At 47.0% G+C, this 25131-nt stretch overlaps 1 protein-coding gene across 1 annotated transcript in view; it reads left to right on the forward strand.

The window, feature by feature from the left end:
• The window catches only part of arrb2b (arrestin, beta 2b), a gene marked incomplete at both ends in the record, with an annotated part of 50446 nt that overhangs the window by 12504 nt on the left and 12811 nt on the right, over positions 1–25131 (forward strand). The window contains 5 exon segments of the mRNA XM_080023118.1: positions 186–382; positions 568–695; positions 10570–10705; positions 11747–11831; positions 13721–13793. Coding sequence (XP_079879244.1) covers positions 186–382; positions 568–695; positions 10570–10705; positions 11747–11831; positions 13721–13793 — 619 coding nt within the window.

A 25131-nucleotide genomic window follows, 5' to 3' on the forward strand; every position in this document is an offset into this window, starting at 1 on the left:
ATTAGAGACAAAAAATGAAAACATCCAAGTTTGAAAGGCCTGCAATAAGTGCAGATTGCGACATACTGTTGATGACATAAATTTTATCCACTGAAAAATCACGGTGGAGCCAAGCATATTTTGGTGGGGAATAGTGTGTCATTGGTTGCTAACTTCACACACAAATCCCCTTTCCACACTAGCAGTATTCGTCACCTTGACCTGTGCATTTCGCTACGGCCGAGAGGACCTGGATGTGCTGGGTCTGTCTTTCCGGAAGGACTTGTACATCAGCACCTTCCAGGTGTTCCCTCCACTGCCCGAGGAGAAGAAAACACTGAGCCGTCTGCAGGAGAGGCTGCTGAAGAAGCTGGGCCAGCATGCTCAACCATTCAACTTTACTGTGAGTTGGGGTCAGCCAAAAACAGGGATGTTTCCACTTATAGGATAGGTTGGACATTTTTCAATGGACTAATTCAAATGTTGGTTCCCATCATTTAAAACCTCGCTGAAGGCTTCGCTTTGGAGAAACATTGAGAATATTGATTGCTAATGTTATGCCTTACAGGGTCTGTTTGTGTTTCCTAGATTCCTCAGAACTTGCCATGCTCGGTGACCCTACAGCCCGGCCCAGAGGACACTGGGAAGGCATGCGGGGTGGACTTCGAGGTGAGAGCCTTCTACGCCAAAACGGTTGAGGAGAAGATTCACAAAAGGTACAGATCACAGATGCTACACTCTTTCCGAGGCAGATTAATCTTTTTGCTAGTAGTCATAAATATTACAGCACAAAGAATAGTTTTCATAGTTTTTGTGTCTGACCTGACACTGTTCATTTTATTGTGTATTTCATTGTGTGGTTCTTCTTAACCAATGTGTTAAGACAAAGGCAGATTTCCACCTCTGTGGACATTGTATTCAGTTCTAGTATTATATAAGAGCAAAAAGAGAAAACAACCCGACATTTAAGTTAGAATCCACAAATCACCTTCGACACAGATCACAGATTCCTGAACCACACTTGCTGTTGTATGCCGGGCCGCTCTGTGTCTGTGGTGTGTCAAAAAAAAAAAGCCTAGACTCTGAAACAGGGTACCCATACCTAAAACTGTCACGACCAGGGCTAGGAGAGACCCAAACGCACGACACGGGGAGACGGGAGGCAGACAAAGGATGTTTATTAGCCCACACGGTGGAGCTGGCCGGGGGGACCCGGTCAGGTAGGGATGGAGCAGGGCTGGGCAGGGATGATGATGACCGGGAGGAGGGGTCCAGGACCCGGGTGGAGAGACGGGGAACCGGGCTGGATGGAGAAGGACGGACAGCCTTGGTCGACAAGCGGAGACAAGCAGGTAAACCAGGCTGGCTGGAGATGGACGGACAGACTGGGTCGACGAGAGGAGACAAGCAGGTAAGGGGAAGACGAAACAAAGAGACATAGACTAGAGACTTGAAACAAGCACTAGGAGCTAGGAAGTTGGAACTAGGAATGGAGCCAGTAGCTGTACAACTCGGGTAAGCTAGTTGACGGTCTGGCAAAGAATGACTGGGAAGCTGGAGACTAAATACTGTGTGTAATGATGCAGGTAATTGATCCCAGGTGTGTGCAATTGGCTCAAGGGGGAGCTGCAGATGAGGCAAGAGCGGCCTCTAGTGGTGCTGGGAGGCCTTGGGCCTAACAGTACCCCCCCCCCCCTTCTACGGACGCCCCTTGGCGGACATCTGGAACCGGAAGGGCGAGTCCGATTGAAATCCCGGATGAGGGAGGCATCCAGGATCAGTCTCTGGGGAACCAGGAGCGTTCCTCCGGACCGTACTCCTCCCAGTCCGCGAGGTACTGGAGGCCCCTCCCCCGGCGCGCACATCCAGCAGGCGCCGCACTGTGTAGGCCGGGTGACCGTCAATGGTGCGGGGAGGGAGAGAGGGCTGGAAACCACCGGCTTAAGCAGGTACACATGAAAAGTGGGGTGGAGGGAAACGGAGGCGTACGGCACAGAGGTTGATGATTGACACAATGGGGAAGAGACCAACATACCGGGGAGCGAGTTTTCGGGAGTCCACCTTGAGCGGCAAGTCCTTTGTTGAGAGCCATACCATCTGTCCGGGGACGTATGTGGGTGCGGGCGCACGGTGCCGGTTCGCCTGCGGCTGGGACCTGGCGGAGGCCTGGAGTAGGGCAGAGCGGGCCCTCCTCCACGTCTTCCGGCAGCGACGGATGTGGGCCTAGACGGAGGGTACGGCGATCTCAACCTCCTGGGCAGGGAACAGTGGGGGTTGGTAGCCCAGAGAGCATTGGAAGGGCGACAGGCCAGAGGAGCCGTTGACCAGGGTGTTGTGGGCGTATTCGGCCCATGGCAGCTGATTGCTCCACGAGGTGGGGCTGGTGGCCTCCACCTCCTGGTTTGCCCGCTCCTTCTGGCCGTTAGTCTGGGGGTGGAAACTGGAGGAGAGACTGACCTGTGCCCCCAGGGCCGAGCAGAAGGCACGCCAGACCTGGGAGGTGAACTGGGGTCCTCTGTCCGACACCACGTCTGCCGGGATGGCGGCGGAACACCTCGGCCACCAGCAGGTCCGCGGTCTCCCTTGCCGATGGTAGTTTGGGCAGGGCGAGGAAGTGGGCCGCCTTAGAAAAGCGGCCCACCACTGTGAGGATGGTAGTGTTGCTGGGGGGTAGTGGGAGACCAGTGACAAAGTCCAGGGCGATGTGGGACAAAGGACGAGTCGGGATGGGTAACGGGCGGAGGAGGCCGGAGCGGGGTCGGGTGGAGGTCTTGGACCGGGCGCAGGTGGGACAGGCACAGACGACGGACCGGGTGTCAGGGAGCAGGGTCGGCCACCAGAAGCGCTGGCGGACGACAGCCAGGGATGGCGTGATCCCGGGATGGCAGCTGAGGCGGGAGGCATGGGCCCACTGCAGAACCTGGGAGCGTGCAGAGTCAGGGACTAACAGGTGGTTAGGGGGTCCGGCACCTCGGTCAGGCTGATGTTCCTGCGCTTGGGTGACAAGGGACTGGATCTCCCAGGTGAGTGTGGCAGCAAGGAACAGGGGTGGAAGGATGGGTTCTGGATCCCCTGTCTTCTCCTCTGGCGCGAACACACGGGACAGGGCGTCAGGTTTGGTATTCTTGGTGCCTGGGCGGTAGGATAGAGAGAAGTTAAACCGGCCAAAAAACAACGCCCACCTGGCCTGCCGTGAGTTGAGCCGCTTCGCCGTCCGGATAAAGGCCAGGTTGTTATGATCGGTCCAGACGACGAAGGGGTGGATTGCTCCTCAAGCCAGTGGCGGCACTCCTCCAGGGCAAGTTTGACGGCCAGGAGTTCCCGGTTGCCCACGTCATAATTGCGCTCGGGTGGGGTGAGCCTGCGGAAGAGAAAGGCACAGGGGTGGAGCTTGCCGTCGGTTGGAGAACGCTGAGACAGTACCGCTCCTACCCCCGTGTCTGTAGCGTCCACCTCTACCACAACTGGAGGTTGGCGTCGCGCTGGGCCAAGACTGGGGCCGACGAAAAGCATCTGAGGTCAAGGAATGCAGCCACGGCCACGGGGGTCCACTTGAAGCCCACTGCGGTGAAGGTAAGGGCTGAGAGGGGAGCGGCGATACGGCTGAAGTTTCGGATGAAGCGCCGGTAGAAGTTTGCAAACACGAGGAAGTGTTGGAGCTGCTTCCTATTGGCTGGGGTTGGCCACTCCATCACAGCGGCCACCTTCTTGGGGTCCATCTCCAGCCTCCCTTGGCCAATGATGAATCCTAGGAAGGAAATGGAAGCAACATGGAAGACACACTTCTCGGCCTTAACGAAGAGACGGTTCTCCAGGAGCCGCTGCGGCACCAGGTGACGTGTTTTACGTGGTCGGAGAGGGATTTGGAGAAAATCAAGATGTCGTCGAGGTACACAAAGACGAACAAGTCGAGCATGTCCCGGAGGACATCGTTAATTAGGGCCTGGAAGACCGCTGGGGCATTTGACAGACCAAAAGGCATTACCAGATACTCAAAGTGTCCGAGCGGGGTGTTGAATGTGGTCTTCCATTCGTCCCCTTCACGGATGCAGACCAGATGCTAGGCGTTGCGGAGGTCGAGTTTGGAGAAGTCCAGCACCCTGGATGAGGACGAAGACTGAGTCCATCAGGGGCAAGGGGTACTTGTTCTTGACTGTGATGTTGTTGAGTCCCCTGAAGTCGATGCACGGAGAGAGGGTCTTGTCCTTCTTGGCAACAACGAAGAACCCTGCGCCCAGCGGAGACGACGAGGGGCGAATGATCCTGGCAGCGAGAGAGTCGCGGACGTAGGTTTCCATGGCCTCCTGTTCGGGCCGGGAGACGTTATACAGGCGATGGCAGGGGAGGGGGGCGCCTGGCAAGAGGTTGATTGCGCAGTCGTAGGGGCGATGAGGTGGTAGGGATAGCGTGCCCTGCTTGCTGAAGACAGGGGCCAGGTCCAGATATTGGACAGATATGAAGGAACCGAGGACAGGTCAGGGCTCTTGAGGCCGAGCGGAGGCAGTGGGCATGGCAGTGTGTGCTCCAGGAGCTCACGCTGCCCGAGCGCCAGTCCATCTGAGGGTTGTGGGTCTGGAGCCAGGGGTACCCCAGAACCAGGGGGTTCAGTGGGGAATCTATGAGGAAGAACCTCAAGGACTCACGGTGGTTGCCGGAGAGTAGTAGCTCGAGGGGGGCCGTCTGGTGGGTAATCCGGGTCAGATATGACCCGGTCAGCCCCTTGACCTCGAGCAGTGTGGGGAGAGGGACGGGTGTCAGCCCTAGCTGGCATGCTAGTCCCAGGTCGAGTAAACTCGCATCTGCCCCAGAATCTATGAGAGCGGAGGAAGAGAGTAACGAGAGGGTAGCTGGGAGCAGAGGACGGGAGATAGGGTTGGAGCTGGAGCGACCGGAACGTAACCCTAGCGAGGAGTCGCCCTCTCCCGGCCGGACCGGGCAGGTGGCTTGGAGATGTCCCAGCCGGCCGCAATACAGACAGGCGCTGGTCTGTATGCGGCGGGCTCCCTCCTCGGGGGAGATCCGGGAGTGACCGAGTTGCCTGGGCTTGGCATTGGAGAGAGTTGGGGGACTTCTGAGGCGCCCAAGAGTAGTGGGCGCTGGAGACCGGGGCGTGGCCGCCCAGGCGGGAGGCACAGGCTGGAGTCTTGCCCCCTACCTCTCGCGCCGGCGCTCCCGTAGCCGGTTGTCCAGGCGGATGGCGGTCTCCAACAGTTGGTCCCGGTCCGTGGGTTCGTCCGGCCGCGCCAACTCGTCCTGCAACTCGTCGTTCAGGGCGTGCTGAAACACGTCCTGTAGGGCTCCGTCATTCCAGCCGCTTTCTGCGTTTAGTGTCCGGAACTCGACGACGAGGGAGGCGATGCTACGGGGACCCTGGCGGAGGGAGAGGAGTCTTCTGGCGGCCTCCTTGCCGCAAACTGGGTGGTCGAAGACTCTCCTCATTTCGCGGGTGAATAGATTGTAGGAGAGACTCCCAGGGCCACCCTGACTCCAAACCGCGGAACCCCAGCAGAGAGCCGCCCCTCTCAGGCAGGAGATGAGGAATGCAATGCGGGTACCATCGGAGGCGTACGATGATGGCTGCTGTTGAAAAACCACTGCGCACTGCACAAGAAAGGCGTGGCAGGTGCCGAAATCGCCGTTGTAGGGCGCTGGAGCCGGAACATGGGGCTCAGTGGGGACGAGAGAGGCGCTAGGAGCCCTGGAGGAGGGAGGAGGGAGGGCCGGAGGAGCAGGGGGGGCCACGGGAGCCGGAGGAACCTGCAGGCTGCTGACTGACGCCGAGTTCCGCGATGTCCCGGAGGGCCTGGTCATGTTGACCAAGCAACACTCCTTGGTCCCGGAGTGCGCGGGGGAGCCCCTCTGTGTCGGCTGGGTCCATGTTTTCTTGGCCAGACCGTACTGTCACGACCAGAGCTAGGAGAGACCCAAACGCATGACACGGGGAGACGGGAGGCAGACAAAGGATGTTTGTTAGCCCACACGGTGGAGCTGGCCGGGGGGACCCGGTCTGGGCAGGGATGATGATGACCGGGAGGAGGGGTCCAGGACCCGGGTGGAGAGACGGGGAACCAGGCTGGATGGAGAAGGGCAGACAGCCTTGGTCCACAAGCAGAGACAAGCAGGTAAACCGGGCTGGCTGGAGATGGATGGACAGACTGGGTCGACGAGAGGAGACAAGCAGGTAAGGGGAAGACGAAACAAAGAGACATAGACTAGAGACTTGAAACGAGCACTAGGAGCTAGGAAGTTGGAACTAGGAATGGACCCAGTAGCTGTACAACTTGGGTAAGCTAGTTGACGGTCTGGCAAAGAATGACTGGGAAGCTGGAGACTAAATACTGTGTGGAGTGATGCAGGTAATTGATCCCAGGTGTGTGCAATTGGCTCAAGGGGGAGCTGCAGATGAGGCAAGAGCGGCCTCTAGTGGTGCTGGGAGGCCGTGGGCCTAACAAAAACGACCAGAGTCTGAAACAGGGTTCACATACCTTAAACAAACGTGTCCAACAAAACAGCAAGAGTCCCCTTTTCTGGAGACCTGGTTCCCTAGAACGGATCGGACCAACCAGCGCTGCTTGTGCTCTTATTCGGCAAATCGGGACAGGTTGCTAGAAGGAAGCTGCGCTGCTGTCTGAACCGCTTAACCACGCCACAAAGAGTTAACTTTATCATTTATCATCAAAGGTGTTTCATTGATCAAAACATGGTAAGGTTGTCCTCTGGAGGCAGATTGGTGGCAGCCACAAATGTATGAACAATGGGAAATCTATTATCAAAACATGTGTTAATAATGCAATTGTTTGCTAAGAACTTTATTGACTTGATTGGCAAATCAAGACTGATTTATGTTTACCTAAATGGTGATTGATTTATGTTCATGAAACAATAAATTATTTTTTGTTGCATACTTAATGTATGAAATTATGGACATTTGTTTATATCTCTAAATAATCATTTTAGAATTTATAATTGACTACAATCAGTAGTGTACTCAGAACCTTTTTTTGCCATTGGGCTCCCTGGATAGAGCCAGTACTTACTTGGGGAGTGGCAAGGGTGGTGATTTGAAAAGAATATTTGCTGGCCAGATTTCTCAAAATACTGTATGTGTCCCACCGCACGGATTCCCCAATTGTCGCGCATTTCCAAAATCTCCACGAGCAGCCAAATTAGTTAAAAAGTTTTCTGGAAGGAAAATTTGATTTTGTCAGATTCATGCTCCTTTGTGTTATTATGTATTTTCAGAACTGAGTTTGATTTATAAATAGTAGATAAATGTTAAACAATCGAGTTCAATATTCACGTTAGATTACATGGGGAAACACAATTCACTTACCGGAACGCTGAACAGCACGCACACCGATCGATCGTTTCCTTTAAAGTGACCATCCAGGTGAAGATCATCCCTCCATATTCCATGTGATGCGAAGGCACAATGTGAAACCGTTTTGATAGAGACACACCCGGATACATTATTGTGTAGGGGACATAACCCATGAAGAAGAAAAGCTGACGTCACTTCCGCAAACAGATGGATAAAGCGCAACACAAGAATCTTGTCTGTGAAAACTATAATCTCCGTGTTGTTATGAATTACGAGAAGTGGGTGGCGGACACTCCAAATCAAATCACGGACCTTTATCTGACAAGTGCGATAGATCCAAGTCAGTGTAAGCAGCTCGTACTGGACTACATTTTTCACGATGATAGTTCTCCAACAGCCACGCCAAGAAGGACAGCGATGCTAAATCTGATATCGGTATCTGATAAACTGAATATTTTCAAGAACCACCGATGGAGACGGACAATACGCCAGTTGTTGTTACACGGAAGAAGTTGATGACGTCCGTTGAGGTTGGTGATGCAGATTATGAACAAGTAGCAATGGACAAGACTCTCAAGTTTACCTGCAAATGTGGCCAGGGGCCAAAAGAAAATGGCAGGCTTGCCCAGGAATCATGTACAAAAGAAACTGGATCCTGATGTTATCTATAGATCACCCTACATGATAGCAGCCTTAACAAGCAGGAAACAGACATGTTTATCATGGGACAGCTATTCTGCAATGGGAGACGCAGTGAAATGACTTCAGACAACGAGAAAACGCCAACCAAAAGAAAGAGGCAGCGGACCCATTACTCAGTGGATGGTGTACAAATCTGCAGAGCTTTGTTTCTCTTCATTCACGGGTAATTATCATTTAATCACAACGGTGCCATCCTGTTATAGGCCGTAAGCATACATAAGCTAACATACTGATGTGCGCATTTCCTGCAAAATGTATTTTCTCAATTTTATTAACAGAATTGGGAACAACCGCCTCATTGGAATCCACCAACACATGAAAGAGAATGGCATCATGGCTCGTGTTAGGAAGAGAGGTCAGCGGACAAACAAGTGATTTCTACAGCACGAGGAAATACGATAAGTGGTGACCTTCATCACAAACTATGCTGAGGACCATGCTGTAGTGTTGCCGGGATGCCATCCGAATCAGAAAAGCTTTGCTGTAAAGCTGTCGTTATCTTGTGTCACAAAGGCATTTGTGTGACACGACTGCAGGAAAGCACTGATCCCTACAGGTAAGTTGAGATGCCCCTGCTAATAGATAGATATATAGATAGATGGATGGATAGATGGATAGATGGATAGATAGATAGATAGATAGATAGATCACCCTACTGGCACAGAGTTATGTCTTAAAGTAATGGCTATTTTTTGGGGGGGTTTATTCATCTTTTAGAGCAGATGACTGTGCACGTTTTTTCATTCAGAGACAAAAATTCTGCCTCATATTACAAGCTGCAAACCCATTTCTGATCTAAACTGGCACTGTCAGAAAAACAATTACCAGATATGGATTTTGTTCTCTATCTAAAACTTCATTTTGTTTTCGCCCATCAAATGCTGTTTTTCCTCTGCTGGGAAAGAAAGTTTAGGCTTTTTTTATATTTTACAATGGTATCTTTTACTGTTCTTTTCAAGGTCTACAAAAGTTCCAATCTGCCAGAGGCTGTGAAATGTGCCAAGTTGAGGAAGCAGGAGCAACATCTGCAGCTTGCGCGCTCGGAAAGGGAGGTCTACAACTCCATGATCAAGAAATCCAAGAACACCTGTGAGCACCTCAACTTCTCTTTGGGTGGTCGTGTTCAACCTGTGAGCAACCCCATCAAGATGCCTTACAGTTTTGACTACCATGACAGTTTAGACAGAGCTACCTCTTCCACAAGATCACAGAGTTCTATGATGACGATGCCCAGGCCATCACCTGCCCAGCACCACCAGTAGGAAGAGGCAGCCCCAAACAGCCTCTCGGAGTATAGCTGGGGTAGGGTTGGGGTTAGCCCACATAATAACTCCAAGAACTTTGAAGATATTTGGCATACGCACATTTATATATTGAATGACACACCGAGGTTGATATACAGAGACTAATATTATTGACAGACATTGTTGTGTTGTCCACACTTTTAAACTTCTAAATAATTCCACTTTTATAAAACATGGATATTCTTAATCTTCTTAATAAAAGCTTTTTTAAAAAACAAAGATTTTGTGTGTCGATGACGCTGTTCAACATTCTCTATAAACACAACAAGATGCAGAGATTTCCCCATTCAGCAGTGTGTCAAGTGGCCATGTGGCAAGTAGCCATGTGCGTTTGTTGGTCCTCCACCCATTTGCATTCTGGGAGCTGGCTGAATGAAGCCAAGTGTGGGGAAAACTTTGAGGGTAATCAGAAGCACAGTGTGCCGCACCCTGTTCATTAACAAGTGATAGCTTCAAAATTATTTGCTTGATTCGCACAAGTGAAACCTTGTTTTGAAGCTCTGATTCTCCACTTTCAAATGATGTGAATCAAAAGGTTCAAGGGTAGAAAATGCACCTAAAGCCCGCGGTGGGTCACATATTATCACCCTGTAGTGTGCCACATTTAATTGTGTCGCAGGCCGGATGCGGGCCTGTAGTTTCAGACCCCTGCCCTTGTTCCCTGTACACTACTGAAGATGCTCTTTCGGTACTTACTAAAAATAACTATTTACTATTTGCTTAGTTTGAATGAATTTCACATATGCTGACATGTGACATGCAACCTGGGACAACATCTTGTTTTCACAGGTGAAATTGTGTGGCTTTTTTGTAAGGTAAGTGTTGTGTTTTAAGACTCCTCATGCAAATGTGATTACATCCCGATAACCAACACTTGCCAACAGGAGAGCTGCATGAAAACAGGAAAGGGTGCACGGCACGGTGTACATGCTTATATTTCATGCTCATGCTTCATATTTCAATTTGTAACTCAACCAAACCTTCGTAAAACGCCAAATCATCCGTAACGTCCTCTACGGAGATACTCTGAAAAGTCTTGTTGGCTTCTCAAGTAAGATAGATCCTAGTTAAAGCTATAGCAACATTATAGATATGGATATTATCGACTAAAGAATGGAAATAAATTGGAGAATCATTTAAGCTTAGTTATTTTATCGGCCGCTTGGTTTGATGGATGAGATCTTTGTCTGAGAGTTCACTTACACCAATAGTGACTATTTCATTTGTATTAATTTGTTTGTGTCTGGGTGTGCGCAATGTTAGAAACTCTGTACGCCTGGTGATCCGGAAGGTACAGTACGCACCGGAGAAGCCTGGACCCCAGCCCATGGTGGAGACCACCCGCAGCTTTCTGATGTCTGACAGATCCTTGCATCTAGAGGCCTCGCTGGACAAGGAGGTATACAGAAAAAAAAACCACAGGGAACACTCAAGTCTTTTCTGTATTCATAAAAATATTTAATTATCCTGCCTAAATTAGAAGAAGAAATATTTAATATCACAATACAAATTAAGGGTTAGGGTGTGGATATATACATTGTTTTTGGGAACCGAGAACTCTGTGACAATTATTGTTAAATTTGTTGTATTGTTAAATTATTCAATTGGTGGCTGGAGTCGACTTGTCATTTCTGGACGCCACTCTTCCTGACCACAATGGAAAAAACATTCTTCCAGAGAAGGAATTGGTGACCTCCAAGCACAAAATGTGCACTGGACAGATGTCTGAGCAAAAGCAAAACATCCTCTTTACCATGAAAAAGCTGAACACCCTGGTTGTCAATGAAACTGCAGAGACTTCTGAACCCCCTTATATGAATCTGTTAATATAGAGGTGTACGTTTACTTTATTACTTTTTTAAGTACTTTTACCTTTAATTATTGAGGTTTATTGCCATCGTTTTCTTGTTTGTTGTTTATTTCTAGGTTATTGTATATTGCCAAATTAATTAGTGTTCACTGGTTATTTTTCGGTAATTTTTTTTCTGGTTATTGTTTATAGTTACTGTATGTTAGTATTTTTATGGTTTATTGTTAATTAAGAGGGTTTTTTTGTATGTTTTTTAAAATTTTCTTTCTTCTAGTTCATTTTGATGTTTGTTGAATATTGCCAATTTTGCCAGGTTATTCTTAAGTTTATTGCATATTGCCATTTTTTTCAATTTTTTATTTTATTACTTTTCTATTCTCTGATGTGAGCTGCTGTGACGCCGCAATTTCTCTCCGAGGATTGATCTATCGAATCCATCTACACTAACACTTTCCGTCACTGGCCTATCCCATACAGAGACACTACACAAATCGACAGCATCAGTGTTGTGCAAACAGGTTAATTGGGGCTTGATAATGTCAATATTGACAGGAATAGTATGCAAAGGTTACGTTTTACAATAAAAATGTTGTCATATGTTGCTCTTTCCCTCTATGTTTCGTCGTTCAGCTTTACTACCATGGTGAGCCCATTAGTGTGAATGTCCACGTCACCAACAACTCCACCAAAACTGTCAAGAGGCTCAAAATCTCTGGTAAGGCCACTCGCACGCACCAACAAAACCTCTCAAATGATCATAGGTTTGTCATTTTTCAACCCAGGCCTTATTAAAATGTTAGGTCCTATAATTTATCACTGCTCAATGCTTTACTATTGAGAAACTTGCAACTCTGCTGCAGCTTCTCACTGCTGTGTTTAGACGTAGTCCAATGTGGTAAACCCTTCACGCTTCATAAAATAAAACCCCTCCCTTTTTCGAAAAGAGGAAACTTACAGTATTGTCCGACGCAGAGTTTCCGTTATCCGGTAATTGCCAGTTTTTGACCATGAAAATCTGTTGAAGTCTTACATATTTAAATCTCTCCGGTCATTATGTCTGGTGATAATAATTCCCTCTAAGCACAATTTCAATTAGTGCTGGCATTAAAAAAAATTACACAAATTATCACCATATTTTTTTCCTCGGTATCAAAATAAAATAGACCTGATCGTCTCAATAAAGATTCCGCAGACCTATCCATTTCCACGTTCGGCAAATTGCAACGGACAGGTTGCGCTTGTAAACACACACACACACACACACACACACACACACACACGCTCACGCAGCGTAGACAGAGCACAGCATCCAGAACACTGAGGAGAAACAGAAAGATGATGTAATGTCACAACAGGGACACATACATCCGTAGTTTGGCATTTTTTGGGATATTTAAGTTTCGACCCAAAGCAGATGGTAAATATAGTTGTGTTGTAAAATGTGTTGACGAGACAAACCTTATTATTTATGAGGACCTACTTGTCATATTTATTTCATTTTTAAATTTATCAAAATTTTATTGGAGTAAGTGGTTAATTAAAAAATCTGCAATTGTTATTTTTTTGTTCATGAATGTATTGATGAACTGATTTGATTTCAAGTCGTAATATGCATAATATTTATTTATCTTTAAAACAGCGTTAACTGACAGGATTTATTTTATTTTGAATATTACATTTAAAAAAATTATAAATCCACATGCCTTCATGCTTTTATCTTTTATATTGCCTGCTTATCATTTGTTTTTAAGCTCAATAAAGACAGATAATATTTGACCAGAATCTCTCCCATTTCTGCGGGACACTGAAATCTTCCAGGACATGTGGACCGGCAGCAATTTGTTCTAATGGAAACTCTGGTCAGATGGTCATACTTTAAAAGAATAGTCGCAAACCTTATGTTTTTTCAGGGTTTTTCATAGTTTTATAGACTCTTTCAACTTCTGCAAATCAACTCCATGGGCTACATCCACCGAGGCATAAGAGACCAGCGTTCGCTTCGTATTGGCCATCTACCGTAGTCAATATTTTTCGCTTTGTTCAAAGTTCAAAGTGTTTTATTTGTCAAGTGTACAGTACAACACAAGGTCATTCGGTACAATGAAATTCTTGGGGTATGACAGGCAACAACTGCGTAGTGGGCATATAACAACTGCATAGTGGGCATAAAGAGCCATTGCTGCCGCACCCGGAAGTAGTTTTTGGCAAAAACTGTGGCAAAAAAACGGTTGTAATTAAATGTGTGGTGTTACTGTTCAAAACATTTGAAACTTGTTAAGAAACACACAAAGGCACGTGTGACTATAATGTCAGTTTCCCTGTTTTTGAAAAGGAGATTTAAACATGATTGGAGCACATTCAGAAGTTGGAGCAGAGTGGTATTTTCCTTATTTGTTAAGCTTTTGTTGAAATCTTCTATATTACCGATGACCTTGATGTGTGTTCTGTTCGCGGAGCTTGTGTGAAAAGTAATTTCCTGATTACCTTTCTGTTCCTCATTTGTTTGGTCCCTGGCCCTTGTGTAGTGAGACTGAGATTGTCTTCTCTTCTGTCGTGTTAACCTGGGCCCGCCTTGTCTTCCCTTTTCACCTATCCTCCCCGCAGTGCGTCAGTATGCCGACATCTGTCTATTCTCCACTGCTCAGTACAAGTGTCCCATTGCACATGTCGAAGCTGAGTGAGTACCCCCTCTCTCTCCGTGCCTCTCCTGAACATTCCTCCTGGATATCTCTCTATCTAAACTGCTTTCTCAAAGTATTCTTTGGCCCCTTTGTCCATCGGCTTTTTGTTCTCGGCACGGCATGTCCTGTGTTTCCATCTGTATTTTGAAGTACATTATACATTATATTATTTACTGAAGGAAAGGTATTTTCACTGGTTATTTGAATACAATTTGAAGATTGACAGTCAGTGCTGCTACTTCTGAGCCTCCAACTCATTTGTATTCACCAAGACACTTGACTTCAAATTCCCCCTGTCCTCCACCCACGATGCCGGTGCCTCAGATGGCAGAGGTCGAATGAGAGGTTTAGTAATGCACTAGTCTCCCCAACATATCTCTGTCAACAGTCAATATTGAGTGCTTATATTTCTGTTGTGATCCTGTGGTGGTACAAAACATACACACAACCCAGATGCATATGCAGAGCAAACACATGAGAGCCTTGCGGGTGATTTGTCATTTATCAGTGCTCCAGGTGACTGAGGTAGTGCTGTATTCCAGTGACATCTACAGCAAGGCTGTGGGACACAGCTGCTCATGGTGAGTAAAACTGTGGATTCAAGTTGTCAGGAGTCTAGTTTGATTTAGAAATCTCCCCTCCAGACCTATCCTGTAAAAACCAAACCTGTAATTGTGCCCTGATGGAGGTGGAAACAGTAATGAAAAAACTAACAGGTCTCGTATAGCCAATTTACCTTCCTGTTCCCATCTCAAAGAAAGAAAATGGGGCATCAGTAAGTAGTTGATGAACAAAACCAATGTAAAACAAAGCAGATTCTCACCAACACTAGGTTATAGGCTGGAGTTTTAATGGGGGTGAAAAACATAATTTTGTGGCAATCTGAGTAGTCCTTTTGAAAACAGTTCATAAAACCTTGAACTGTGAAACCTTGAAGTAAGCCAGTGATGCGCTGTCAAGGGTAGGTAGTGCCTATCCTGTGATAATAAGAAGAACCTTCGAATTACACAGCATACTAATGTTAGATTTGCAAATCTTTTTCTATTTCAAAATACCTTATCAAATACACATGTTTGTTCAAATGTGGCATCTTTGGATGCTTGAAATAATGAAATGTACTCAAATTCAAAAAGAAGATTCATCCTGTTAGCACCTACGCTGTCCCTTCCCATATCATTCAACATCTATGTTGAAAGGCAGGCATCTACGCAGCCTTTTCGCATGAATGTACATTATCATTGGAGATCATTTCTTGTGTATGTGCTTTATGAATTGTGTAATAGCCCTCATGCTGTCACTTCATGTCACCACATCAACTTCAACAGTTTGAGCGTTCACTAACAAGATGGCTAGCATTTTGCGCCTTCAACGGCTTCAAGGCGAGTGATGGGAGACTTGATACACCTTGTGGGTGGGAGGCATTGTGTTTATTGTTGATGTGCTGACACCAGACTACTCATAGTGGAGGTCTTCATGGGTCCCAAAATTTGGACACGATCCTGATTGGACCTGGGAAATTTGATTGGAAATTACCATTTAAAGAAAAAAGGCTGACCATCCAGGGATGTTAGAGAACTACATGCATGTTGGGCAGGTGTTTTCTGGATTGGAACCGACACAATAATCAAAATTGCTCTGAAAATGCATTTTTCTAGCCTGTCAATGTCAGATGAAATGGAAAAGGCTCTGAATTATAGAAACATTTAAACATATAACAAGAAGAGGGCACCTCTGCTGTACTTTTCCCCATTGCAAGTTGAATCTTCAGCCATTGTTGTAAAACACTTTGGTCAAAACCCGATTTGGTTTTTAAAGTGCTGTATAAATAAACTTCAACTTCACTCTTTCCATGATCTCAGCGCTTGCTGATCCTCTCGAATCTACTCTGGTGTTACTCAGGTATGTGATCAAGTTCCTCTAATCCAAGTCTCAAGCAAGTCCCAAGTTGTTTTGTCTTGGTCAAGTCAAGTCACAGGTTATGTCAAGTAGGTTGAGTCCTTAATTAAGGCAAGTCAAGTCACTTTTTTCCCCCCAAGATACTGCAGTCTTACCTGCAGTATCCGATGTTTATAAAGTTGTAGTACCTGTTTAATAATGATATTATTGGCCAATCTATCTAACCTGTTCAAAAAGTATGACAATTAAATTAATTTGTATTATAATTATTGATAGTCGGTGAAATAAATGTAATCAAACAAAAAACAAATAACTTTATAAAAGCTAAAATTCTTCTCAATCAAAAAAATATACCCTCCCCATCACTTTTAAACAGTGAAATACTGACAGCAAGACTAAACATCAAACTTTGTCATATAACGCCCCTGTCTGTCTGCCTGTTTGCAAAACACCTTAAAAAGTTATGAACAGATTTGCACAAATTGATTTGATTGAATAGAATATCTTTGACTCCAAAAGTGATGACTCGTGGCCATGATGATCTGATCATTGTGTGTGTGTGTGTGTGTGTGTGTGTGTGTGTGTGTGTGTGTGTGTGTGTGTGTGTGTGTGTGTGCGTGTTCAAGTTCAAGTTCAAGTTCAAGAGATTATTTGTCACATACATACACATACGGTCATACATATATGCAGTGAAATGTCATGACACCCGGTGATTACGCACAGTAAGTTGTGTGTGTGTGTGTGTGTGTGTGAGTGTGTGTGTGTGTGTGTGTGTGTGTGTGTGTGTGTGTGTGTGCGTGTGTGCGTGTGTGCGTGTGTGCGTGCGTGCGTGCGTGCGTGTAACCAGTGGGAGGGTACAGAGTGCTTCTTGTTGAAATAATGTCAGGTAGTGAGGACCTGACTGACAGGGTAGTCATCCAATCAGGACAATGCCCAGTGTACGCTTGCATACTAGGTCATGTTACACTGACACTTTTAATGTGTGAACATTAACATCGTTGAAAATTTTAATATTTAATATTAGGGGTATGCGATATGAAGATTGTAAGACGATTAAAAAAATCTATTGTCTACCCACCGCTTACTGATGTTTTGACTGATATTTTGTCAAAAAGTGCAAAAATCGGAAATAATTTTGAATAACTTATTTTTTATTAAAGTTTCTATATTTGAGAACATTTATCTTATAACCAAACAAATGAATAAAAATAAACACGCAAAGAACTTTTTGATAGATAAAAAGTGTAAAAGGTGATGTTAAATAAAAAAAATAAAAAAATAAATTCAGAGATCCTATGCCTAGTTGCGCCTATTTTGGTGAGTATCTTAAATGTAGTGTAAAACAGGCACATCGGCTGCATAACTGCTGATCCCGATGTTGTCAAAAACGTCAAATAATGACCGATATTGGTCTGGCTCTTATACAGTTTCTATCACTGTCGCAAATCAGCGGTAGAACTGCTTTATAACAATATGTAGCATAATTGGGAGTCACCGTGCTTTATGTTATCTGCACCTGGGAGCAAATGTAAAAAAACATGGAGGAGAGTGCGCTTCGCGGACCAATCATGGCGCACGGAGCTCAACATGGAAGAGAAAAAAAATGCCGCCCCTTGTTTACAACTTACAACTTTCTAAACACCAACCTGTTTTTGATAAGGAAATCTTAAATTGCACGATGGCACGATTCATAGATTACTACAATTTCTGCTCCCGAGCCGTGACAAATCGAGGTGAGGAGGGCTACCAAACCCAACCAAATTACCTTTTTGTTTGCCCATCTCATTTTAGTTCAAGGTTTCCGGGAATGTAAGTGAACACAAACAAGTAATTTGAGTCATCATGTCTCAATTCAAGTTAAGTCACGAGTCTTTAACATCCAAGTCAAGCCTCAAGTCATTTATTTTCTGTCAAGTCAAGTTGCAAGTCATAGAAACAGTGACTCGAGTTGACTCGAGCCCAAGGCACAGTGACTTGAGTCCACATGTCTGATATTTATCATAATGACACTCAGACCCGGGACCAGAGACCCAATAGAATGTGACCTGAGGGAAAAATTAAATGTGGACCGGAACCGTACAGGTCCCGGGTTGGGCCTCGGGTTATCAGTTTTGGGTTGACCTGTGAAGACTTCTAACTTACATTACATTTAGCAGACGCTTTTATCCAAAGCGACTTACAATTGTTCAAACACCGACGGACGCAGCCATCAGGAGCAATGAGGGGTTAATTGTCTTGCTCAAGGACACTACAGCATGCTAGCAGGAGGAGCCTGGGATCGAACCAGCGACCTTTAGATCACTAGACCACCAGCTCTACCGCCTGAGCCACCATCCCCCACTCATAGACTTGTGGCGAACTTTGCATTGTTGTCTTTATTATTGGTGCACTGACAACAGCATTTGGACTTATAGCTTTGTAGATTAAGTTTATGCATTGACTGTATGAATTGTAGATGGTTGGGCAATGATGCTGCATAACTTCTATCGATACGATGTAGGATTTTGTCATAGCCTATAGCCTATGTTGTTCTCCCTCTTTTCTTATAATGCATTGCAGTCTCGCTATCAATCATTTCAGTAAGTTGCTGTGCGCGTCAATGCCTGTGATTGGCCTCTGCCTACCCAGGCTGAGACTTTACCACAGGTACCTGCAGTAAGCCATTGCACACCTTAAAAGTATAAATCAGTAAAATTGGACTGCTGAAGGAAGCCATAGGAACTACAGCTACATTGGCAAACACATGTCTTCCTTCACGACCCCAAACCAAACCCTCTTACACATCTCCCTGAGCTGAGTCCTCAGACTCACAGAACATATGAGAGTGCACAGCTCAAAATAAAGTTAAATAATTTCAAGTTAAAATAAATATGTGCCTTTTTACAACTGGTTTCGATTGTCTGTAAAAAAACCCAAAACAAAACAAAACATGGTCTTCCAGACAATGTGTACTGCAAGTCAGGGAAAAGATTCTGGTTGGTCTTGTTACAGCATCAATAGTCTCACAGTTTTATGGGAGTGGCGCTAAAATGTGTGTAGACAGATTCCAGATTTACTCCTTGGCTAATAGCAAACACAAACTCCTCCAGGAATGATAAATTAAACCTTTCCTGTAGCCAGTGGGAAGACAAGCTAAAACATCCTGTCCGAACACCAACGTTCTTCGACAAAGTTTTTGTAAAAGCGAACACCGTTTAGATTGGCCACTACAGAAGTACACTTGAAAACCCTCATCTGTAAGCTCCATCTTGCCACTTTTTAAGGAGTTTTCTCTTCGGAATGACATCCCCGCAACACTCCGGAAACGGGCCGGGATTAAAACTTAAGCGGGCCCCCTTGCAATCTCTGGTTTCTGCAAACTCGGAAGGGCTTCCCCCCAGAAGTCCTTTTAGAAAAGGACTGCTCGGATGCCAGTTTACGGCATCAGTTACAAAAGTTAGCTCCGGCTAGGTTGAGTGAGTCACGCAAACTCCAAAAGGAAAGATATTGCAGATATGGTAATCTCAAATCCACTTCACCTAATTTGTCACAGTTTTTTTTTAAATATGTAATGTAAAAGTCAGCTTCCTCCGTTTTCATCCCCTCCTTCCTTCATTTCTGTAAATATGTTGTGTTTCATTGTGTGATTTATTTTGAGTGTTTAATGCTTAACGTGTTTTACGTGTGTAACCCAAGTTATTTTCTGTAGTTCTTAAGATACAGTATAATTTTTTTGAGATAATCGCTAAGCACTGTAATTTACGAGGCCCCCAACACGCATCGCGAGCCCATGATCGGCAAAGGATAGAGCACAGAGCATAGACGAACTACGAGACACGCACGCAACTGCGATGGTGGTTTGAAAGTGATATATATATATACAGTGGTACCTTCAGTTACGAGCGCACTAACATACGAGTTTTCCGAGTTACGAGCTGTCGTCTGTCGATTTTTTGTATTGACTTGCGAGCAAAAATGTGAGTTACGAGGAGCGAGCTTCTGGTGCCGCCGCTAGTTGGCGTAGGGAGCGAATCCGGCCAGCATCCCGCGTCTCACTCGTTCACTTCACGTGATTACCTGAGCGTGGAAGCATCTCTTTTGTGTTTTGTGCTCGCGAATTGTGGTTTTTGTGTAGTTATTTTGCCAATTTTTTTTCCAACCATCGGTCCGAAAAAATTAAGTGCTGAGAAGAAGCGGATGATGTCCATTGACTTAAAGCGCGGAGTGTGTGTGTGTGTGTGTGTATATATATATATATATATATATATATATATATACACACACACACACACACACACACACACACACACACACACACACACACACACACCTAATGTGGAAAACACTGCATTGGAGACAGAAAAACTGGTAGTTTGACTGTCCACTGGATCCAACTGGATTCGACTGCTTCCGCCATCGTCGTTGTTCCTAGTGCCATCACCTCTCGTCGGACGTCCGTCACATGGACATTGTGCTCGGGTCCAGGGGTGGTAGGAGCGAAATTGGAGAACTAAACTGAGGAATATTTTGTTTTGATGTTTTTTTATTCTGAGTACTCAGTACCCCCCCACCCCCCGGGTTTTTCTTCGACTTTTCTTTTGGTTCTTGGGCCCAAGACAAGCAAACAGTTTAATTAAACTTTTTTTGTGATGCGATTCTGGGTCAGTGTTAATCTTGTTTGCCGCAGTGTTGAGAGAACATATCCATTTCTTTATTTATTTCTTGAAGGTATCTTTGTAAATACATAACTTTTATTCTCTCAAGTCGTGGTCACGTGTTGTTGTGTGGGTTGGAGGTCTCATAAATCTTAATAAGCTACAATCAATCCCCTTACCAATCAGATGTGAACCTGGAATCTTAAGTAACCTGATACAAGCGTAGACATAGACTTTTAGCAGAGGTAACCCCACCACGTAGGGGTCACCAGAAGGTTACACGTGCTAGATAAAAAAAAAAATTGCATTATTGTGGTTATATTTGGCTTTCAACAAGTGAGGATATGAAAGACATACATACACCACAATCTGATGCTTTTTTACTTTCACACTTCTATTGCTTAGTGTAGTTCAAAAAACCAAATCAACCTGACCTTTCAGAGTGTGGCCGAACACTTTTTTTTCATCTCTACCATTTACTCTACCTCTAATTTACTAATTTTCTCTCTCTCTCTCTCTCTCTGAGTGATTGGAGGTGTGAGCGAGCGGAGCGTGTGAGCGTTTGGTAGAGTGAGTGACTTTCTCTCTAACTTCTCTATCAATTGTATGTTTAAAATTATTTGTTGGTGACGGGTTTAGTTTTTTTGTTGGTTGTAGGGTGTGCGCACAGCGGGTGGGGGGTGGTGGTGGTGGTGGTGGTGCGGGTCCGCAACCATGTCGGACCTCACCAGGCTAACGAGGAAGCACGGCATTAAGTTGCCCGTGTCTTCCTCGGTCTCAGTAGAGGACTGCAGCCTGGCAGTGGGGAAGGCTGTCGGCTACAGCAGCGTTGTGTCCGCAGCGCGGATGAACAGCGCGGTGGTGATCTTCTTGGACAGTGTAGACAAGGTGAACGTTGTGGTGGCGAGCGGCGTTACGGTGAACAAAATGTTTGTTCCCGTCCTGCCTCTCTCCACACCGGCGAAGAGGGTGAATTTGGCGAATGTTCCGGCGTTTATTAAAGATGAGACCCTCACTAAGGAACTGGCGAGGCACGGGAAGGTGGTGTCGCCAGTTAAAAAAGTCCCGTCGGGGTGCAAGTCGCCGCTGCTCAAGCATGTGGTGTCGCACAGAAGACACGTCCTGATGGTGTTGAACAACAGGGATGCGGAGCTAAACGTAGCTTTTAAAATCAGGGCGGATGAGTTTGACTATGTGGTGTTTGTCAACACTGACACCACCAAGTGCTTTGGGTGCGGTGGGGAGGGACACCAGGTCAGGGCATGTCCAGGTAAGAAGGCAGACGGCGAGACAGGTGAGGGGCAGAAGGGTGGACAGGACAAGGACGGAGCACAGGAGGGGGCAGGTGAGGGTCAGAAAGGGGAAAAGCAGGCGAAGGTGGGGGCACAGGAGGGAGCAGGGGGGGGTCAAGAGGGGGGGGAAACGGGCGAAGAAGGGGGCACAGGAGGAGGCGGGGGAGGGCCAGAAGGAAGGAGGGGAAAAGCAGGTGAAGGTGGGGGCACAAGGAGAGGCAGGTGAGGGCCAAATGGAGGCAGGGGAAAGACAGGTGGAGGTGGGGGCACAGGGGGAGACAGGTGGAGGGCGGAAAGGAAAGGAGAAGAAACAGGTGAAGGTGGGGGCACAGGAGGGGGCAGGCGAGGGGCAGGGGAAAAAAAAGGGGGGGGGGGGGAGGGGAATGTGGAGCCGCAGGAGGGAACGGGTGGAGGTAGACAGCGCAGCCAGGTGAGCGTGGAGACACGGGGGGAGGCAGGCAAGGGTCTGGAAAGCAGGCAGGTAAGGGTGGGAGGACAGGAGGGGAAGGAGGAGGGTCCGGAAGACAGGCAGGTGGGTGCGGGGGGACAGGAGGGGACTGGTGAGGGAAAGGAAGCTACGGAACAAAGTCAAAGGAGTGCAGGTGACGTAGCTAGGGAGGAGGAGGCACTGGAAGGAAGTGACTTTGAGATGGGGGATGAGGACGATCGGTTGAGAGTCCCTCGCCTCAAAAGGAAGTCAAACAAAATGGTAGGAGACTCTCAGGCGAAGAGAGGGACAGCAAGCCAGGGAAGGGCAAGTCAGGAGGTGGAGCAGGGAGGCTCGGAGTCGGAGTCCTGGATGGAGGAGGACTCTGCTGCAGACAGTGAGGGGCAGGTCTTTCTCGGTGTAAAGAAGAAAAAGGGAAAAAAAAGCTACAGTGTGGGCAAAATAAAAGCGTTTCTGCACAGGACGAAGAATGTGAAAGGGATAAAGGTGGAGGATTTCTTCTCAGACAAGGAGTTGCTGGCGAACGCGGCCCAGCAACAGATGAGGAGTAAGGGGAGAGGAGGGTTTACGGACCAGGAGGTGTACAGGCTAAAGAAAATAGTGCAGAAGATCAGGAAGGAGCTGAACAACGGAGAGGATGGGGAGGAGGTGGAGGTGGGTGCTGCTGTTCGGGCTGCTTCCCTTTTCCGTTACAATGAGTGACTTTAACATCAGCACGCTGAACGCGAATGGGGCCAGAGACGCAGCTAAGAGGTCTCTGCTGTATGAGCTGATGGAGCAGAAGAGGCTGGATGTGCTGTTGGTGCAGGAGACCCACAGTGACTCTGGCAATGAGGCTGACTGGAAGAGTGAGTGGGGGGGGGAGGTGGTGCTAAGCCACAAGAGCACCACCAGCGGGGGGGTGGCTCTTCTCTTTTCTAAGAGCTTTGCCCCAGCATCCTTTGAGGTGGAGGAGGTGGTGGAGGGCAGACTGATGGTGGTGAGGGCAGCATTTGAGCATCATAAGTTTGTCTTTATAAATGTGTACGCTCCCACCACAGGACCACACAGAGTCACTTTTTTGCAAGTTTTAAATGGGGTTTTAAGCAAAGCTCGTACTGGGGAGTTTTTGTTTCTAGGAGGTGACTTTAACTGCACCGAGAACGACCTGTTAGACAGGAACCACTGTGAGCCTCACAGAGCATCGCAGAACGCGATGAGGCTGCTCTCAAGCGAGAACGAGCTAACGGACGTGTGGAGGAGAACCAACGGGGATGAAAGACAGTACACCTGGGTGCACTGCAGAGGCACCTTTCTATCGTTGGCCAGACTAGACCGGTTTTACTGTTTTAAGCACCACTTTAACATTTTTAAGGAATGTAGAATGGTGCCTGTTGGTTTTACCGATCACTCCCTGGTTGTTTGCCGTGTTTTTATCGCCAATGTAAAGCCCAAAAGCGCATATTGGCATTTTAACACCACCCTACTATGTGACTCCAACTTTAAGGATGCTTTTAGGTTTTTTTGGGAAGGTTTTAGAGACAGAAAGCAGGATTTTAGTTCCTTAAGACTGTGGTGGGACTATGGGAAGAGGGAGATAGAGCAGCTCTGTCGGCAGTATACTCTCAATGTCACAAGGGACATCACCAGATCTATGAGGGATCTGGAGACTGACATTGTGGAGTTACAGGGTGTAGTGGAACCCACTGGGAATCGAGATCACATTAAGGACCTCAAGTCTAAAAGAGCTGCTCTTGCAGACCTACTAGGCACCAAGGCGCAGGGGGCGCTGGTCCGCTCTCGCTTCCAGAGCGCAGCACTGATGGACGCACCATCTAGTTTCTTTTTTAGCCTGGAGAAGAGGAACGGGCAGAGCAGGTTTATCCACGCCCTGAGATCAGACACAGGACAGGAGCTCAGGAGGCCGGAGGAGATCCGGACGAGAGCCGTGGACTTTTACACAGAGCTGTACAAAAGTGAGTACGAGGACCAAAAATAACTGTTTTACTCCTTTTGTGGGAATCTGCCCAGGGTCCCAGAAGATGTCAGTGCGGTGCTGGGGGAACCTCTGACCCTGCAGGATCTTTCCACGGCCCTGCAGAGCATGAAGGGGGGTAAGGCCCCTGGCATTGACGGGATTCCTGCGGAGTTTTACAAAGAGTTCTGGGAGGAGTTACGGGAGGACCTTTTAATGGTTTTTAATGAAGTTTTTAAAGATAAGTTATTGCCAGGCAGCTGCAGGAGGGCAGTCATCACTCTCCTACCCAAGAAAGGAGACCTGCAGGAGATCAAGAACTGGCGTCCTGTGTCCCTTCTGTGCACGGACTATAAAATCCTGTCGAGGGCGCTGGCCAACAGGCTGAGGGAGGTGATGGACCTGGTAGTCCATCAGGACCAAACTTACTGTGTGCCTGGTAGGTCCATTCTGGACAATGTGTCCCTAATTCGGGATATTTTGGACGTCTCTAGTTCTCTGGGCATTGAAACTGGGCTCATTTCGCTAGACCAGGAAAAGGCGTTTGACCGGGTTGAGCACCCTTACCTCTGGAAAACTCTGGAGGCTTTTGGCCTCAGCCCTGGTCTGATAGCCATGATCCAGGTTTTGTACCAGGACATCGAGAGTATACTGAAGATTAATGGAGGGCTGAGCGGCCCTTTTAAAGTGCGTAGAGGGGTGAGACAGGGCTGCCCCCTCTCAGGGATGTTGTACTCTCTGGCCATAGAACCATTGCTGTGTCAATTAAGGACGAACATCGAGGGTGTGTTTCTAAACGGTCTCGAGAGAAGCCACATTTTATCAGCCTATGCGGACGACGTCATTGTCTTAATAAAGAAACAGGACGAAATCAGCAAACTGGAGGGGATCGTCAGGGACTTTGGGCTGCTATCAGCAGCGAAAGTCAACTGGGGCAAAAGCGAAGCGCTGGCTGTGGGCGGATGGAGGGGGGGACTTTTAAAACTGCCAGGAGGCTTACGGTGGCGAAGGGATGGGTTTAAGTATCTGGGAGTGTTTTTAGGGAGTGAAAGTATGGTGGGGAAGAATTGGGAAGGACTGTTAGGAAAGATACAGGGCAAGCTAAGAAAA

This window comes from Zeus faber, assembly GCF_960531495.2.
Source record: "Zeus faber genome assembly, chromosome: 22".
Lineage (NCBI taxonomy): Eukaryota > Metazoa > Chordata > Actinopteri > Zeiformes > Zeidae > Zeus > Zeus faber.